This window comes from Camelus dromedarius, chromosome 20, assembly GCF_036321535.1.
Source record: "Camelus dromedarius isolate mCamDro1 chromosome 20, mCamDro1.pat, whole genome shotgun sequence".
In the NCBI taxonomy this organism is placed as follows: Eukaryota; Metazoa; Chordata; class Mammalia; order Artiodactyla; family Camelidae; genus Camelus; species Camelus dromedarius.
In genome coordinates, this window is record NC_087455.1 from 24,265,662 (window position 1) to 24,286,400 (window position 20,739).

At 31.2% G+C, this 20,739-nt stretch overlaps 1 protein-coding gene across 2 annotated transcripts in view; it reads right to left on the reverse strand.

The window, feature by feature from the left end:
* Nucleotides 1–20,739, reverse strand: part of EMC2 (ER membrane protein complex subunit 2) — a 54,908-nt gene that overhangs the window by 21,572 nt on the left and 12,597 nt on the right. For both annotated transcript variants that reach the window (XM_064476895.1, XM_010985133.2), the window contains exons 5-10: nt 17,930–17,987; nt 10,020–10,105; nt 9,810–9,869; nt 4,366–4,447; nt 3,425–3,535; nt 1,258–1,362 (exon numbers count right to left, since the gene is read on the reverse strand). In XM_064476895.1, the coding sequence (XP_064332965.1) occupies nt 1,258–1,362; nt 3,425–3,535; nt 4,366–4,447; nt 9,810–9,869; nt 10,020–10,105; nt 17,930–17,987 (502 nt within the window). The remainder of the gene's footprint in view (nt 1–1,257; nt 1,363–3,424; nt 3,536–4,365; nt 4,448–9,809; nt 9,870–10,019; nt 10,106–17,929; nt 17,988–20,739) is intronic.

The following is a 20,739-nucleotide window of genomic DNA, read 5'->3' on the forward strand; positions in this document are numbered from 1 at the left end:
ACAGGATATACAGAGAGGTCATATTTGAGTTCTCTGTAACAAAGATGAGGAAGCATATAAAGGTCAAGCTGGGAAAGTTACCCTGTCCTATCATCTCTGACTCCCCTTAGATCATAAAACCTCCTCATAACAGTCCAGAAAAACTACCTTATGTAATCGCAGAGAACAAGAAAAAGAATATGCACTAACTCCATAAAAAATTATTATGGATAAAAAAGATGAAAGTAAAATATAGAAAATGACAGAAAAGGATTTGAAAGAAAGTGAATGATATAGGAGGTGAGAAAGGAGATCCAATAAACTCAAAACTGGAGACCTGAAAAGGAAAATGTAAGCAATCAAGCAAAAAAAAAAAAAAATCATAATTCTAAAAGGAAATTCTACCAAATTAAAAGAGGACTGAACCTACATGTTAAAAGGGTCTATTGTATATTTGGGAAAACTGACCCAAGAAGAATCAATAAAACATTATTATAGTGAAAGTACTGGATTTTCAAAATAAAGAAAAAATTCCTTTGGGCAATCAGACAAAAACTTCAAGTCATTTATTAGAGAAAGAAAATCAGGATGGCATCAGACTCCTTGACAGCAATATTTCATCCTAAAAAACAATGGAACAGTATGTTTAAGTACTTAAGTAAATGTATTTTATAGTCAAAAGATGTATAAAAAGTCAAAATGTCCTTCAAATATAGACCGTAGACAGAGAAGTTACAAACATGCAAGATGTAAGAAGATGTGTTTTTCCACGAGTCTGAAGAGGCCTGAAGAATCTCCTAGGGATGAGCTTCAAAAAACTAAGAAATAAGTGAAGTTTCAGATAAGATCTGATGTGTAAGCACAGTACATACACTTCCTTATATAGTCTGGTTAGTTTACTTCTAGGCTTTCCTTTCTTTTTATTACTTGAGATACCTCTGATTAATAATGCACTCACATACCCAATCTGCTTCCGAAATGCATCATGCAAATTATTTATCCTCTCTGGATTTTTGTAATTACTTTTTATTTGCCAAATATAGACTGAGATAGAAAAGCTAATAATGGGGTCATAATAGTAAGAGACTCCTTTTGAGAAAAAAAAAAATGTGATCCTACAACTACAAATTAATTCCACACAGTTAAAGCACATTTGATAAATACCTAAAAGCATAAAAATCCAGTGACAGACAACTGGCTCTGTAGTTTGTAGAAATTTAAACAACTAAGAAATACATTAACTGACCTATATGATAATATAAAATTATCAATACTAACCTGATAAGCTCTATTTATTTGACTAGCTGCCCAACTAGCATATTTCACGTTGTCCTTTTTTGTTTTTGCACTTGCTTTTGGATTAGAAGCAATATGACTTGCTGACTAAAAACAAAAAAAGAAACATCAAAACCAAAATTATTTTATGTAGCCAAGACAATCAAAAACATGTACAGGTCACAGTTGCAATGGGCTGATACAAAGAGCTGTTAAAAACTTGTACCAAAACAATTTTTTAAATGAAAATAAAGTTGAATGAAATTCACATTACAAATGAAAACATATTTTTTGAAAATATATTTTAAAATAGAAAATAATCCAAAGTAATGGGGAGAAAAAATATATCTTAAATAATATCTAAAATTTTTTTTACTAGTTGTCTACCACAGCTCTTGAAAGTAAAATTCCATTATCACTTAAATACTATAGGTTTTTACTGGTGTTACTTCTTATTACTGAATTACTTCAGCTTTCCTATATCAGAATTACAGAATTATTGAATATGAATATAAGGAACTTCAAAAATAATTTAGCCCAACCTCCTATATTAACAGGTGAAAAAAAAAATTAAGTCCAATAGAATTGATTTGACTTAACCAAAGTAAGTTAACAGAAGTCTTAGAAATAGACAGAGATCATCACTTCCAATCTGTTTCTCTTCTCACTATATATACCAAGAGTTGCCAAACTATGTTCCATAGAGTCAATTAGTCACCCTTTCCTTTTTAATTTGATCCAGTCGCTCCTTGTTAAAAATGTATTTAAACAAAGGATTGTTAATCTGGGATCCATGCAAGAATCTAGAAGCCCTCAAAATCATATGTTAATTTTTAAATGTATGTTCGTATTTCTGAGGAAAGACATAACTTTTATGCTTAAATATATCTTATCCTTAAGAGCATCTGCCTATGTGGTTTCTTTTCTAGCTAGCTTGTGTTTTAGACTTTTCCCCCACCTCCTTCTCTGTCAGTAAGGAATTTATACATCAAAATTAGATTTTTACCACTCTAATATGTCTTTAATGTCACCTTTTTGGTATGAATTTCAGCAAAAGGACTGGTTAACGGAATGACTCCAGAGTTAGCCACCTACGCTGGAATCTCAGCTCAATCACTTCATAGCTCTGTGTCTATCTCCCACAAATAAATCAGAACTCTGTGTCTTGGTATCAATTTCTGTGAAATGGTAACAGTAACTTCTAAAATAGCTGATGTGAGCATTTAATGACTTAAAATAAAAAATAGAGCTCACAACAATGCCTGGCACATTAAGTGCTATGTATTTTACCATTATTAATAATTTGTTATCAATTTTTAAAATTAGTATTTAACTGATCTGGTAAAAAAAAAAATTGTTACCATACTGTTTCTACAAGCTATTACAACTGGCACTGGTAGAATCCAGGAAAAATTTTTTGAAATTCTTTTGAACAGTTTTCTAATTATATTTTGCCATTTCTTTGCTGAAAATTATTTCATCTATGTTTCTTCCTGCCTCTGTTTCTGCAATCAATTCTTCTTCACTGAGCCCCAATAAAATATTCATCTAAAAGTCCATGACAAAACTAGGATAAATTAAAATTTCAAAGAACTAGCCTATTAAAGAAAATTTTATTTTTTTAGTCATTCTGATTGTAGAGAGGAGCTCATTTATATAAATTTTAAAGGTCAGCAAATTCTTCCTCTATTTCCCATAGCTCTTGTTAACTGACTTTTTCTAAGCTCGTCATTTAGCATAAACAAATATTTAATTATCTGCTTCTTACAAACAACTGCTGAATTTTCTATACCATAAAAAAAGTTTTAGGTTGGCATCAGAGATTTTACTTCTAATATGTCTTTTATAAGTATAGTTTAAAAATATTTCATACAATTATAATTTAAGGTAAGAAATACAATAATTTGGGGGCATAAACCCAAGAACATCAAAACAATTAAGAAACACATAATATAGTTTTGTATCTGTTACTGTTTAATTTTATAAGGTGTATTAATACCTAAAAATAAAACTGCCTTACAATCTATTGCTTATAATTAACTAGAGGAAAAAATCATATGCTTATCAATGAAATTAAAAAAAAAAAAAGAGGGATGTGATTAAATGGGATAGCTAATGGACTTTAAATGACATTTCATAAAATAACATTAAACATGCACCTCAAACTCACCATGTAAAGTCCAAACAAAGCTCTCATATTTCTGTTGTTCAGTTTCAATGCCTGTGCAAAATACTTTCTTGAAAGTTCGAGATTTTCAAGTCCACCTTGGGTATATTTAACCTGTTAAAAATTGCAGAGTGCTGAAACCTGTTTATTTTACTACTTTGAAATATAGCATGTTTCATCATACCATAGGCATTAGTAATTGAAACATATTCTGTAAACAAATGCAAGATGTTAAAAGAATTCATCTTGAAGTTGCTAAAACTAAACTAAATTTTAAAGCATAACCTACCTCCCAAAACTATTCTAGTCTATAAACAATAAGATCATTGAGTAGCTTTTGAAATAAAAATGCTAATACAAAAAAGCCAGTATAATTTCTATTCCAACTACCTTATAAATGCTTTACAACTTTATATGTTCTATTATTAGCACTGTAAATCTAGACTTGGATACTGAATTGTCCCTTCCTAGCCACAATGACGTTCCTTAATAATGAAGTCCTTTTAACCTTACAGCATTCAATTGTACTGCTATTCTTCATAGTTAAGCAAATAAGACAAATACTTCCTACTTTCCAAAATACTGAACTTGATATGAATTTCCAAGAATATGGATATAAAAATCATAATTATTGTAAATGCCTTAGAAGCCATTAAATGGTGATTACTGTGACATAATCAATTCATAATTAGGAAAGAGAACGATACACAATTAAAAAATACGAAGAATTTCACTGTTTAAAATAAGTGCTTTTAAATGAAGTCAGTATCTCCATTATAGTATTAAAAATTTAAAACTATTTCCTCCACAAATCAATTTTCATCACATATTTTTAAATTTTTATATACTTACCTAACATTAAGGACATATTCTTAGCTCTATAATAATACCTAACACCAACAAAAATAAAATCATATACAATTATTGTTTTTGAAAACACTTACTTCAGCATATTGCTGACAATATAAGTGGTTGTGTGGATTAGTCATCATAAGCTCCTCTAAACAAAAGGCTGCTTTAGCATAGCTGAAAAATATCAAAGAGTTAATTTTAAAAGCCACAAATTTTATCTAAAGTTACACCTTAAAATAATTTAAACATAATTTTAGTGATGTTAGACATTTTATTCCCAAAATAATTTAAATAGCTTTATTAATAAAGTACTTGTTATCTTGAATTCATAAATACGAATAATATTACATTTTTAATGAAATGAATAAACAAGCTTAAATCCTTAAAGCTGCCTATAAACAATCAAGAGATATTACACTTTTAACTGAGTTACTGCTATGACATCCAAACATTATTAACAACATAGGCTTCAAGACCTTGGATCAGGTTACATATAAAGTAAGTTCTATAAGTCCACTGATCATTTAATAAACTATTCAAATAGCTGAAGTGTAAGGAGGAAATAAACATTTTATTAAATATCTCTATTCACTAAAATTCCTTTATAGATACATATTTACCAATATATTCTATTCCAAAGATTTCACTACTTAAGGTTACTGTCAAATACAAAATTATGATGAAGTTTCAAATTTCTAAACCCAAGAAAGGTAGATCAAGTTAGTGGTTTTAATATGCACTCTATCATGTGGCAGAGAAACAAAAATCTTTACTGAAAATCTAAGGAGAAAACTGAAAAGGGTTCTGGAAAAATGGTTTTATACCACTTGACTATAATTCCCCTTAATGTATTTTATATTTTTAAGTCATGTGAATATCCTTAACTATTTACAGGAAATTCTAAAGAACACAGGTGTTGTAAGATGTATTCCCAGTGAGGAGGTGATGATATTACAACAGAAAAAGGCTACCTATAATTATTTTTGACATTTGACACCAATATACAAAGGTACCTATCTTTACTCTAATGTCTGATAGACTTTTCAAAATATGTATGTTGCAGTTTCACATATGTGTAATACTAATAGCTAACTTTTATTACATGCTCATTATGTATCACACACTTCTCCACATCTGTTACATTCATTTAATCCTACCAAACCCCTAGGAAGTGAGCAGACAGACGACACTCTTAACCACTATACAACTGCCTGTATGTGCTACATACCATGATGAAAAATTGTGGTGGTAACGGTAGTGATAAAGATGTCAATGGTAACATAAAAACAGGTACAACAATCAAATCAAACGGCCTGAGGAATCAAAAATACTCTGCAGATTACCTGCAAAATCACAGCACTTTAGATTTATGAAAGATCTTATACATAGACAGATCCTCATCAGAGACCATGCAGCTATTTATCCTTTTCACTTTTATGTCCAAAACCTAGTACTGGTTCTTGACATATGGTAGGTATATAAAGAATGAGCAAATGACTGAATAAACATCTAGAACAACAGTATTATGACTACCTATCTAATATTTATTCATCACTGCATAGGAGAAAGGGAAGTAGTCTCTACTGTTAACACCCAACTTCATCCAAAAGATAGTTCCCTTATAAATGTGTTCTTTTAACTAGAGTAATGCCAAAAACTCATATTAATGCTAAGAATAAAAGTTCTTAGATATTTAAATGGGTTGAGCACAACTGACTCTGATTCTTATATAGCATAAAGTAAGAGAAAATGGGCATGAAGGTGTTTCTAATGTATAATGAAAGCCAAGATACTTCTCTCAAAAATTATTTAGCATCACATACAAGAACAGGGTATCTTTCTCCAATTTTACGAAGTATAAAATCAAATTAATTTTTGTGGATAAAGTATAGAACTAAATAAACATAGAGCTGGAAGGAGCAAGAAATGGACTAATCCAGTTTTTCTCAGCCAGGCATAGTCAAGAGTGTTCAAGCAGTATTAAAGTGATTTGAGTGACTATTTTCTCAATTCTCCCAAGGATGGTGCATTGCCAGTACCATTCCAGATGAAGAAAGAAGCTAATTCATTCTATACAATGACTCAATGAAACTAAGATTATTTAGAGAAGTAAAATTAATTTGAATCTATTTAAAATAGAATAACTACTATTACTACTATGTCATAGTCAGTAACTAAATAAAATTTCTGAAGTCCTTCTGTTCCTCACAAAAGCATATGTATAGGTACAGCGTTTGTCCCTAGATTGCTTTATCAACATTATGATTTTTCCTTTAGGATTTCAATAATTCCATTTTTACAGAATTTTATAGTAAAGGTGGGCCTACTGTAATTATAATCATAATTAATTTATACTAACTGCTCCTTGCTAATATAAAATTATGTTTTAACTATAAATCAAGCAAAAAAAATCAGTATCTTTGTTTAAAATATTTACTTTTGTTTATAATACATACTGTTGGGGTTAAGGTATAAATTATAACTAACGTTTTACATTTAGAACAAGTATCTCAATGTGGCCAATTAGTGTGACATATCACTGGAATAACCAGAATTTATAAATCAGAAGCAAATATAAATAAAAGTAACTTAAAAAATATATAAATAAAATTAACTTAGAGATATTAAAAAGGTATGTGGCAAAATTCTATACCACCTTTCTATAAAAATACTGAGTAGACCTGTATGTACATTCTACTGTACAAATTTATTTGGAATAAAAACTTCTAGATCTAGATTAGCAATGCTGCCTGTGACTTACTATAATGATTCATATACAGAAAAAAAAAAAGTCAAAATGTCAAACATATCTAGCAATTCCTAAATCACTACATTTTTGCCACTGTGCCCACAAAACTGTGCTAAACTGATGTTCCACAGTAATTTACCACTTCTACCAAAACAATCCTACCTACTACAATGACTTGCTCAAACAAGTCAAATAAATTAAATGAACATTCTGATTTTCATATAGTTTCATAAAATCTGGAGCTATTTATTTCCACTCACCCTAAATCTGAATATTCCTTCTAATATGTTCAGTGAGAAAAAATTAACAGTCATTTTGTAAATCTAGCTTCAAGACCAAAAAGAGTTTTGGGTAGGCAGAACAGGATTATCATTTACCATAAAAAGAAATTATTTTTCAGGTGCTATTCCATCTTTGTATTTCTTGATTTCTTGGGATTTTTCAGTTCATTTCTCTTAAATATACATTCACCTCTATCTCAATAAACTCTTCAGAGACCCAAAATAAAGCAAAACTGAATGTGGTCATTATAATATGAAGCATGTAATAATAATAAGTATAATGATATATTAAAAATAAAGTATAACCTTTTGAGAACTAAATACAGAAATATTACAAACACATGCAAAAAAGTAAAATTGATAAAGAAGTAGAAAAAAAACCAGAGGTGATTAATTTATATAGTTCTCAGAGGATAGAGAACATGAAAGCAATATAAATTGATATATCTGACCATCAAACAATACAAAGTTTCTGTATGTTTAAAAAATCAATATTAAAAAGACATAATAAATAGAAATATATTTTTGACAGGACAAAGGTTCATATCGTTTAAATAAAAGCTCTTTTTAAAAAGTGTAACCAATTTTCATTTATCAAATTTTGCAAAGATTAAAAAGAATGACAGCACTCATGGTTGTAAAGGGGACACACTAATAATTGCTGGTATAAGAGTAAATTGATACTATCTTTCTAGTAAACAATTAGGAATGATTTATCAAAACCACTGAAAATGTGCATATCATTTAATCAAGTAATTCTACTTCTAAGAATTTAGCCTAAGGAAACAATTAAAATAAAAATAGTACAACATTAAAGTTAAAATGAAAAATAATCTTTATATTCCCTTAGGAAATTGGTTAGGAATACCAGGGTAAATTGATAAGACGGAATAATACAAACCCATTGAAATCACATTGTGGAATGTTTATTTGTGATAAGGAATTTTTTAAAATTGTAAGTGAAAAGCATAAGCTACAAAAGATAAATCTATTTTAGGTTCCTCTTTGTTTCAAGAGGCACTGAAGGAAAAAAATAAAATGTAAACTGTAGTTAACTTAGGATGACATAATTACACATGATTTTTATCTTTGTCTTTATTCTTTACTGGGTTTTCCAAATTTTCCGTTCAGGTACTTCTCTAAAGAAAAAATTTCCTTGATGATTTGAAATGTTTATAAATGCTTTTAATCACACGATCTTCACAAGGCATAAAAACATTTTAAATAACTGTCATCTGACAAAATAAAACAAATATTACTGTTTTCACCACACTCCAAAAATTGAGTCTCCTGTTATTTAAATCATATAATGTATACTTTATAAATGAAGACTTTAAAACTATGAAAAATGGAAACAGTATCATTTAATCAAATATACTACCACTCTTGAAAGCATAAGAGAAAGCTGAATATGTTTATGTATGTGATCACACAAGCATATGTACATCTATACTGAACATGATTCAGAAAATAATTTCCTAATGAAAAGCAAAGAGAATCCGATAACCAGTATACGTAATAGAGAACTGAAGAACGATCCCCAGAATATAGTATACATTCATTAAAGACAGCTATTGCTTTTATTTTACCTCCCACTTTTATTAGAATTGCCCACATAACCACCTTAACTTTCTATTTCACATTACATATACAGCCCTGGGCAAAGGCAAGAGACAAGTCTTCATTCTATTTCCTGTGTCAGCTATTTGTAGTATGAGAATGAGGTTAACTATTATTCATGCACAGTAATATGCCTGAGAATCCGATTCTATTCTCTCAAAAGGAAAGAAAGAAACAATGTGATATACTTCAGATTCAGAAGAACTAAGGAAAAAAAGGGGGGAAAAATCCTGCCTTTAGATAGAGGTTAGCGTTAATGCTGTGATATTAGAAAACTTGCACTAAGACTGGACTAATCCTCTCACACTGGGATTTCCTCCTGTCACTGCAGCAATAAAAAAGCTAACAAAAACATTAAATATCCAATAAGCAAGTTCCTACAGCACTCAACATTCTTGATTATTCTTGGTTTTTACCCAGGCAACAGAATGCTTCTACTTTGGAAGAGCTGATTCTTTTAGTACTAAGGCTAATAGATGCATACAAGTGACAGAATTTTTAAACAGCATGGGGTATAATACTCTTTGTATATAAGAACAATTTAAATTCTAAAAATTCACAATTTTGATTCACTAAAAATAACCTTAGCTCAGCAAATGCATGCCTTACTAATACTGAAGAACGTCATCTCTATTTGAAAGAAAAACTTATTTCCCAGACAAAAATAATTTAGCAAAACACAAATGATCTAGTTAAAGCAATTCACATATTATAACCAATAAACTGTTGATCTGTTTTTTAAATGTAACTATTTATTTCGTTAATTTAAAATGACATATGATTCATACCTTCTCACCAATCTTTTGGTAACCACTATGCCTTCTGAACTTACATAGTGATGAAAACTGCACTCCTAACAGCATTTTATGTGTGTTTAACAACTTACTCATGTTCATTGATATAAAGTTCTGCAAGTTCATGCCAGGCTTCTTGGTCTCCGACAAACCTGGTGAGAGGGAAGGGAAAAAAAGTAAGTGTGTAGGAATTCTGTAAATGAACAGCATGGAGGCAAAAAGGAAAATGAAATGCAAATTCCATTTTAATTAAAAAAGGTTTATCAGAATAACAAAACACAATCCTCTTGTAAGACACTCACTGTTCCAGATACTCATTCAGTTCCCGAATGGCCTCCACATTTTTCCCCTGGGCTTTTCGAATGGCAATCTTACGCTTTCTTGCAGCCTATGGGTTGACATTAATAAAGGATTAGGCCCTCATGATTCCCTGGGTTTTGTAAAGAAGGTAATTTGACTGTGCAAATTATTATCTCAATGCCAGTGAAATTCCATTGTAGAACTACTGCTTATTGGGAGTTTATAAACATACCCCATGACATCCCACTGGGGAATTCAAACATTCCTCCAACAATCACATATGCTTTACTTTTGATGTATACAATGTATGCATCACTTCATTCAAATAAATAACCATCCAGATTCTGATAATTACAAGCCAGCAGGGAATCCTAATCTTTATCCATCCTAAAGTCCTTTACTCTGTCTCATTCATGAGATCTGTATCGTAAGAGATAGAGGGATAATGGAGATTAGAAAATAATCTCACTGTGGCCACTTGAATGTCATTATACGAATATGGCTTCTAATAAAATGGTTTTAACAGAAAAATCTACCTAAGATTCTTTCAAAAGAATAATGTAGGTCCTGAAAGAAATATTTTATAATAGACAAAACAATTAGAACTTGCATTTTAAAGCTTTTTAAATTTAAATATAAAAATCAATGCCATTTATTTATATATTCATCAAATATGTAATGAACATCTATTGTTTGCCAGGTACTGCACAGGACAATCAAAGTATAAGGATTGAAAAAAGGAACTGATAATTCCTTGCAGGAGCTCAGTCTGATGAAAGAAACACACATCAAATAAAAGAAAGTGATAGATCTCCGATGATGTGGCAACATGGAAGTGGTGGAAAGACAGGAAGCAAAGAGGGTCCTAAATGTGATACCTGTACTGAAACAGAAAGGGCAAGTAGACAGTAAGAAAGAAAAGGAGAAAACTGTATGGAGGAACACAGGGAGCAAAGGCACAGGAGACAGTAGCATTGTGTGTAATCAAGACTATATGTTTGAGGTTGGAGTGAACAGAGACAGGAGGGTGCTATGTGAATTATTAAGTTTGCATCCCCTTCATCTCTGTTTAATTCAATGCAGAAGGCTAAACAATAAAACCACACTATACCTAGGGCTAGGTTAAGTTTATTAATTATGAGTAACACATACTCCATAAGATATAGACAAGTAGAAGTAAAATGAATGGGGCCTCAAACAACAAGGTCTTACTGTATAGCAAAGGAACTATATTCAACAGCTTGTAATAACCTACAATGAAAAAGAATATAAAAAATAAAAAATATGTATGTATAACTGAATCACTATGCTGTATACCAGAAACTAATACAACACTGTAAATCAATTACACTTCAATTTAAAAAAAAAGAGGGGGTGCTCTTTAGACCAAAGGAGGTAGCTACCTGTCCTGTAGTGGAAAAGGTACGTTTTTGCTTTGAAAAACTGAAAGTCAAAAAAGTCAAAAAAAAAAAAATCAGATTTAATAAATCTCTTATTTATTAAATAAGCCTATATTTAACAAATAAGACCAAGAGCAATATTTATTATAATAGTGATAACATTTTGGTAATAAAAAATGACAGGTGTGTTAAAAATGTATATCCTTGATTATTTGGCTCATGCCAAAAGCCTACCACAATGTCTGCCTCAAATATTTTTGAAATAATTTCACTACGTAAAACAACAGAAGTGCCATAATAAATGCAAAGTTTATCCCAAGAATTCAGAAGGAAAGGAAAAGTATAGCTCTGAAAGTAACTCAATCTTAAACCTTTGAAAAGAATATGAGACTTGAAATGTGAGCCTTATTCCAAGTCCTTCTGAAAATACATGAGTGATAAATTAACATAATTAAGCAACTAATTTCTTTGGGGCATACATTATCTAATTCTGCCAGTCCAACATTATTAAGGCACAGGTGAAGAAGGACAGTTGATCCCTGTGAGACAGAAATAAACCAGGTAAGCCCTATTTTTATTGCCCTGGCTCACTGCCATGAGAAAGTTTCTAGGGTGCTGGGCAAGGAGAGAAAACCAGGTTGAACCCTAGTAGACTCCAAGAGTTCGAGAAGGAGCTCAGAGTCCAAGAAGACCAAAAAGGCTATAGTTCATGGGACAGAGTATTGCAGAAGAGATAAAAATAAAGAATAAAGACTCTACAGAGATTCCCCTTGAATCTCAAGGGATCCCCTGAGTACTCTGCTTTGTACTGATCAGTACGTGTATAAGGAAACCACCCAAAGGCGAAGGAAAGAACTACTAGACAGGATTAGCAGAAAAGTGTCCAGAGCTGACACAGGGCTGGAGTAGTGCCTCTTTCTACAGCCAGACTGGAAAAATGTCATGACTCCTGGGGTACTGATAGAGTACCCAGGATGATACAATGGGGAATAATTAGCCCCAGTATAAACACTGTTCAGGTCCTGTCTAATGAAGACCCAGAAGGATCAAACTGTCTGCAATAACTTAATTATAACTTACATATATCCCACAAGAAAGCTCAAGAATATTTATAAGAATACAAAAATCAAAAGCAGCAAAGAAAACTTTAGAGGATGATGGTTTTGTTTACTTCCTTGATTATGGTGACAGTTTCACAGGTATATATAAATGTCAAAACTAACAAACTGCACACCTTAAATATGTGCTGTCTATTCTAAACCAATCATACGCCAAAACAGCCTTACAAAACAGCATTAATTAGACAAATGTTATAAGTTGTCTTGAATATCAATTTTCATTTGTATTTCTTTCTTGCACTTTTTTTCTTGTAAAATATTTCAATGTTCTGAATTTTTCTAAATTTCTTGTTTAGATCAATCTTTGTAAGTCTGTTTAAGTCAAAAGTGAAAACCTGCCTTACATTTTACAAACGATTTTAATAATGGTGTCAGAATTTCTATTATAAAGTATGAAACTTCAAAAAGTACTTATGACCATAAATTTGTACATGCCTCTGTAACATTATGTTCAAGGGGCTAGCTAGTAATTTTTCCTGAAAGACATGTCACATCTTAAACAGGACATATGGGGAGAGATATACTACCCAGAAAAGGATTAAAGGATTAGGGGCTACCAGCAAAATATAATCTAGAACCTCCCCCCCCACCCCAGTTGCTGGGACTCAGAAACAGTCGGGCAACAGAAGGAAAGCAGAGTTCCAGGTTCTTTTGCCTCTAAGGCTTATGCCGATGGCCCTGGGAAATGTGGCATTCTAAAAGTTTCTTCACCCTTTGCACAGAGGCAGGTATATGTAATCCCACAATAAGAGTTCAAATATTTGATGTATCACAACAGGCAGTTGACCATTCAAGGCAAAATCTGATTTTTCCAAAATATGAAATTCAACTAAAAAGACAAGAATTATTGTACTTTCTTCTGAAAGACAGCAAGTATTCATTGAAGATGTATCATTTGCTAGGCATTGTTCCATGTAATGGACATAATTTTTCCCTCAAAGAGCTTTCAAAGGATAAAACGCCTACCTTTATTTTAAAAGCAAGCAAATTAAAAAAACCTGACTCATGTTGGGGTAATCTAAGGAATAAAAACTCAGTGAGCCTAATCCAATACTTGATTTTGAGACTGGTGACTAAAACTTTTACACTTGAGAGTTATTCTATAATAGCACTTATGTCTAAGTTTTCAGTGTTTTTGTGCTATTATTGCAGAATATACTTTCATCCACCTCCAACCCCTCCAATTCCACTTACCCCAAGTTTAGACCCCCATAATCTCAAGCTTAAGGCAGAACAGCCTCCAAATTACTTATTTTCTCTCTTTCCACCTCTTTTAAACCATCTCCCATATTACTGACAAAGTTATTTCTAAAAAATTCTGGTGGAATTTTGCTAATCAAAATTTGACTTCATTCTCCATTTTCTAAGAATAAAAATTAAGATTCTGTTACACTCTGTATCTTGTAATAACCTATAATGGAGTATAATCTGCAAAAAACTGAATCACTATGCTGTACACCTGAAACTAACATAATACTGTAAATCAACTATACCTCTATTTAAAAAAAAAAGACTAAAAAAACTGTATTCACTTATTGATAATACAGGGAAAAATATTTAAATTCTAAAGTGTAACATACCATGTTGTTCACAAATACAAACCTTCTTATTGCATTTCCAGTCACTCTGTATCACGAACCAACTCAAAGGTATAAAACATTGTTCCTTAGAGCCCTAGTTTTGCTCAGAGGCAAATCAGTGGGGAAGAATGGGGAGGTTAACTGTACAGACCACCAAAACCCTCTCTTCAACTAGAACAGAAATGAAATTTCAAGTGAAAACTGTGTTAAAGGAGGCAGTTCAGACAGAGAAAAATAAATGGCTTTCTAAGCATATTAAAAGCTATTCAACATCATTCACAATGCAAATTTTAACAAGATAACACTTTTAACTAATTAAATTGGCAAAGGTTAAAAATGAAAAAGTTGATAATATACCATATGGGAGGATACAGAGAAAGAATTCTCTTACACCACAGAAATGAGTATAGATGGCTAAAAAGCTCTTGTGGAGGGACATTTGCATCAAATTTTACAATACATGGACCTCCTGACACAGATATTTCACTTCTAGGAAACTACCCTACAAATGACATGCACTGCAACACTGTTTCTGGGAAGAAGATATCAGATACCAAATGGGACTTAAAGCTTTCCATCAAGACAGGGACTATACATCCATGCAATACACAGCTACTTAAAGGATGAAGCAAAGGATGTACTGACATAGCATGACCTTTAAAAGATATTGCTAGGTAAGGTATGCCACCATTTGCAGTTTCAACAACTCCCCCGTCAAAACATACACACACACACACACACACACACACACACACACACACACACACACACACACAGTTATATGCAAGAGCAAAAAAAGTTCCGGAAGAATTCTTAAGAAATTAACAATGTTTGCTTAGGTGGCAGAGGACTTGAGATTAGGGATGGGAAGAAAGATTTATTTTTTACTGTATACTCTTTTGTGTTGTTTATAATTTTTAACATGAGTATGTATTACTTTTTCAAGAGTATTTCAGAACTTTTTAAAAATAGATGAGGAGATGTCCCATTTCAGCAACCTCCCAAAAGGAAAATTTGAAAACTTCCATTCTAATCATTTTATTCTTTTTTCCTTAGGCAGCCCTTGTACTTTAATAATGGTAAGGCTTATTCACCCCATTCATGGGATATGATGCCTTCCCCCAGAGCACCATCTTTGTCTCATTTAAGCCATACTCATCTTCTAAGGCCTACAGGCTCAAAAATAATGCAGCAAATCATTTAAAGTCAGGCTTTAATAAGGCTACTTCAAAGTCCAAAATCTGTTCATTACATCATGCTTGTCTCTCTAAAAGCAAAGTCAAGGATGGTATCTAGTTTATCCTTCTGTTCCCAGCACCAAGCGAACTGCAAGCACTCAACAAATGTTTTTTGAAAGAATAATGAATGCACATGAGAGGTCAAGAGAGCTCCTTTAAGCTTTAATGAATAACCTCATTTCTATACTGGGTATCTAGGAACACAGAAGCACAAGACGAAAGAAAGAGTTATATGATCACTTTTAGACAATGCAAAGAACTAAAGTATAAAATCCTGAACTGTAACTATGGATATAACTGTGATGTCTTCTACATAGTAATTTAACTGTTTAATATAAGTAAAGTCTTCCCCTACAAGACTTGATTAGTTCTAGGTCTTACATGGCTTTGTTTTTCTCCCTCATTGTCTACCATTTTGTCTACCAGTTCATTCTGTGAATATAGTAACAGATACAGTGTCTAAGTTAACATTCACACTTTGGTGGCTCATGACAGGTACTCAATAAATATTTACAGAAGGACAGAAAAGACCGAGGGAAGATTAGATAAAGATAATATTTAATGAAAGGATAATACGTTTAGCAAAGCTGAATTTAGTCACCTTGTTCTGAAATGTTTACCTAACAATTAAACGATTTAGTTACTACCCTCTCACACAAAGTCTATAAGGGGAATCAAGCCATAAACATGGAAAGTACTACAAAGACAAAACACTTAGTTACATATTATCTTAGGCCCTGAAGTAGCAAAATAATCTATTAAAAATATGCCCAACTTAAACCAACACAGAAGTTAGAAGTCTGACTTCTAATTCCAAAAAATGTTATAAGCTATTGTAACTTTTTTATTGTAATTTTTAACCTGGTATGAGAAAAATACATGAAACAACTTTTTCAGAAATCTGATTTCATATTTTCAATATATGGCTGCATAAAAAATGAATACCTTTGACACGGTGAAATCTTACAGTTGAAATAAATACATAAAATATCTTCAGGAATAAAAAATGGTGCTTTTTATAAGGAACTTTTTTATTAAGACAGATGGCAAGCTATTAGGATAAATCAGATTTAAAAATTATCCAAAACTTCTCAATTTTAACTGTTTTATTGGGGATATCTAAATTAACTGTTTTTTTTTTTTTAATAACAGGTCAGCTTGCAGTTCTGTCAAAACTTTTCCTGAACTTTCTATATTCTGAGAAGCCTCACAAAATGATGAATCCTTACCACTCAAGTATCTACCCCCAAAACAAAAACAACAACAACAAAAACCTAGGAAGTTTCCGGAGAAAATTTCCCTGGGGTGGGATTATATTAAAAGCAAAAATCTAAACCATTTCACTATCTATCTATCTATCTGTCTATCTATTTATCTGTCTGTCTATCTATATCTCAAATCACCACACTGTATAACTTACACAATGTTACTTGTTGAGTATATCTCAATAAAGCTAGGGAAAAAAAACCTCTATTATTTCGGCAAAAAACATATGCATTACTACAGAGTAACAAAAGGGGTAAGCAGGGATTTATGACCAATAAATGCCTGGAATATTGCTACCAAGAAATTGTAAACTTTAATATTAATTAATTTCTAAACTTAGCATAAATAATTTAAAATGAATCAAATTACTAATATCCAGTTATCAAGCATTTCTGCATCTTATAATCTACAATCACATATTACAGGACTTTTTAAAAATGTGCATTTTAATAATATACTTGCCAAATAAGGGAAAACCTTCATGTATTTGTATTATGTGTTAATATAACAATTTCTGTTTCTATAAAAGGAATGAAACACTGATTTTCGTTTAAAAAGTCTAAAAATACTTATTCTGTTTCAGCAGACATATATGTGCACGGACATAATAGAAAACTTTAAAATGCCTGATATGTTACCTATTTTATAAAGTCTCTAACTTTTCCTTTAGTAAAGTAAGTCTGAGGGAAGCCATTATGCCAATACACTAAAAGTTCTCAATGTTTAAAAAAAATCTTCCCCAGGGTATTCTTAAAACAAATAATACTATATAAGTATATTTGAAATAATGCTTTGCCCAATAAACTGATATAAATATTTGTTCAAAATCAGGATAAATTAAAGATGTTATCTTAAGGAAAACATTATATATATGTATATTCTTATTCAAGTACAAGGCAGAAAAAAGCAAACTTGACACAAAATGACTTCATTAATGAATTTCATATACTAATTACTGAGGTGACTTTTTTCATTTTTTATTAAGACAACTAAAATACAACTGCCCAAACAAGACAAGTTAGTATTTCATAAACTTCAAAATATTATAAAAACAATAAGCTCTGTTTGGCTTTTTTTTTTTTTTGGCAAGCAAATAAAATTCTTTCTTTCTAAATTTCAACCAGATCCTAATAAAAGATCTTATAAGTCAAATTTTATTGAACAGTTTTAAATCTAGTTTAAAATCATCATGAAATATTTAAAATAAAAAGATAAAACTTAGTTGCATATGTATTTTCCATTGTTTCCAAAATGAATTAATTTCACCTTTTAAAATAAAATTTAGATGGTCTTCAGGACAGTCAACTTACAGTATTAGTTGGATCTTCTTGTAAAATTCGATCATATAGCTGTATAGCATCATCGTATCTATTTAAAAAGAAAAAGAAACACCAAGAATTATTACCTTAAAATTTAGTGACAAATGGTAAACAAAGAAAAAGGTTAAACTGACAGGGCTTTATATGCATTTACAATTGTTACTAAGCCTCTTCTGATCTTCATATAACAAGTTAGTTTGCTATGATGTCATTTTCTTAGCAAAAAAATCATGTATGAAGTATTTTTAAGAAAACTTACTTCAAAAATATACTGATTCAATCTGATCTAAATAGGAAGTTAAAAATTAGCAGCGACAAAGAAATATCTTTGTGGTCCTAGTTATACGTAGAATTACAGCTAATAAAGCATCAAAAAAAGTTTAATTTTAACAAATACATTCATAAGGAAATGATCTATATATTAATTCTCCTTTAATGAATATTTATGACAGCTTTTCTTAGTTGAGCTGAAGTTCAATTCATTGCTGGATTACAATCTCATAAAGAAAACAGTTAACAAAGTTATCAAATGAAAAAATAATCAAATATGGCAAAATATAACTAAGAAATCAAAATTAACAGTATGTGACAGAGAACCAAAGAAAGGGATACATCAAAAATCATACAACGAATTTTATGTAATCGTATACTTCTATATATGGTCATCTTATTTGGGGTGCAAGGAAATAGCTAAGTGATTCTGAAATTCCTTCCTAACCACATCCTTAACCTCCAACTCCCTTCCAATCAATTTCTCCACTCCCAGATATAGATCTTTAGAGAAAGCAAAAAAATAATGTTTAAAACATTTATAACAAGGTTTCTAAAACTAGGAACAACAGATAACATTCTTCTGATCTATTCATAAGTTCCCTTTGATAATTTTTTAATTTTAAGTTTTTCTCTTAATAACATTCAACACATGAATTTTCTATGTATCATGATGACACATCTTCTAATGAAATACTGCCCTACAATGTTAGTGCCCAAGCCTGTTTTTGTGATTGCAATCATACCAACAGGTTAAGAATATTTTAACAGCAGCAAACTACTGAGAAAAAAGCAAACTTAATTTGTGCAAATGTGTCCATACCACACAAAGGCCAGAAAGCATCACTACACTGTACGAGTCAATCAGACTTAGCAATAGTTCAAAAAAAGAGTATTAGTTTGAACATCAAATACGTGGTAATATACTAGGATGCTAGCCTCATAAGAACCTGCAATTATATGGGGAAACAGAAAATAAAATCATTAAATAGTAATAAAACAAAACAATAAAATATACAAAGGCAAAATTAATGCTATAGAACAGGGTTCTCACAAGACATAGTTACACATAAGAATCAATTGGGAATCTTCTCCCAACTACATAACCTCTAGGAAATATATTAGAAATGACAGAGAAAAACAGGAAACCACTCATTTCATTAATATAATGATAATTTGAATTTTAGTATTTTCTAGTATTTTTTTTGTTTTTTTATTAGAAAACATACATTGTGTTTTTATAGTTGTATGAAAACTATACACATAAGGCACTAATACCTAGTTTTATATTTGAACATGTTTAAGTTATAGTGTAATGAAAAGTAGGAATTTATGTAAAAATTTGGTGTGGTGATTAATTTCATGTGTCAACTTGACTGGCCATTGGGTACTCAGATTAAATATTATTTCTAGTTATGTCTGAGTGTGTTTCCAGATGAAATTAGCATTTCAATCAGTGGACTCAGTAAAACAGATTGCCTTCTCCAGTGTGGGTAGGCACCATCAATCCCTTGAGGTCCTGAATAGAACAAAGGTAGAAGAAGGAATTCACCTCTTTTTACTGCCTCTCACTGCTGGAGCAGGGACATCTCATTTCATTTTCCGCCTTAGGCTGGGATGTACACCATAGGCTCTCTTGGTTCTCAGGCCTTCAGACCTGGACTCAGACTGAATTACAGCACTAGTTTTACTAGGTCACTGATAGCAGATCCTGGGACTTCTCAGCCTCCATAGTTGCTTCATAATAAATAAGTGTGTACCTAAACACACACACACACATATATAACAATATCCCATTGGTTCTGTTTCTCTACAGAATCCTAATACACTGAAGATCGACAAAAAGTTACCTTTAGTCAGCATCCTTCTCAAATCTACCTGTCTATTCTATATTACATGCCTAACAGGCTGATCTCAGTAAGGTGAGGACTGAGCAACTATATTTTTTTAAATGCCACAAATAATTCTAATTCACACAATCATGTTATGTGAACCAATGGTTAATGGTCCTGTATAACAAAAACACATAATAACCACTCCTTCAGAAAAAAACAGCAAAACTTAACTAGGTAAAATGATGATGTGAGTTTTAATTAAAGAATAAAGGCTTAAAGAAATTAAAGTCCAATAGGTTTCTTAGAAACCTAAGTTAATACAAAAGATAATTTAAAAAATCATTCATTTTCAACTCTGGGATGTTGTTTTGCTAGTCACACATTGTAAGAATGATCCAGGAATTCATACTACTTGAAATAAAACAAAAAGTGGTATTAGAGTAGAACATTAATTCAGGAGCAATCCTTTGCAGATTTCTTCCATTCTGTCCTCTAATTCAAAAATATTTTCTGCTAACCTATAATAATACTATTTTATTTGTTTTTATTTAACCATGTCCTTGGCTTACTAACAGAAAAGATCCAAAAATATTACAATATACACAAACACTTAAGCCAAAAGCCAAGAAATAAAGGGCTTAAGAAAAACTGTATCAATACATCCTGCTTGAAAACAAGCTACCACAACTGACATAC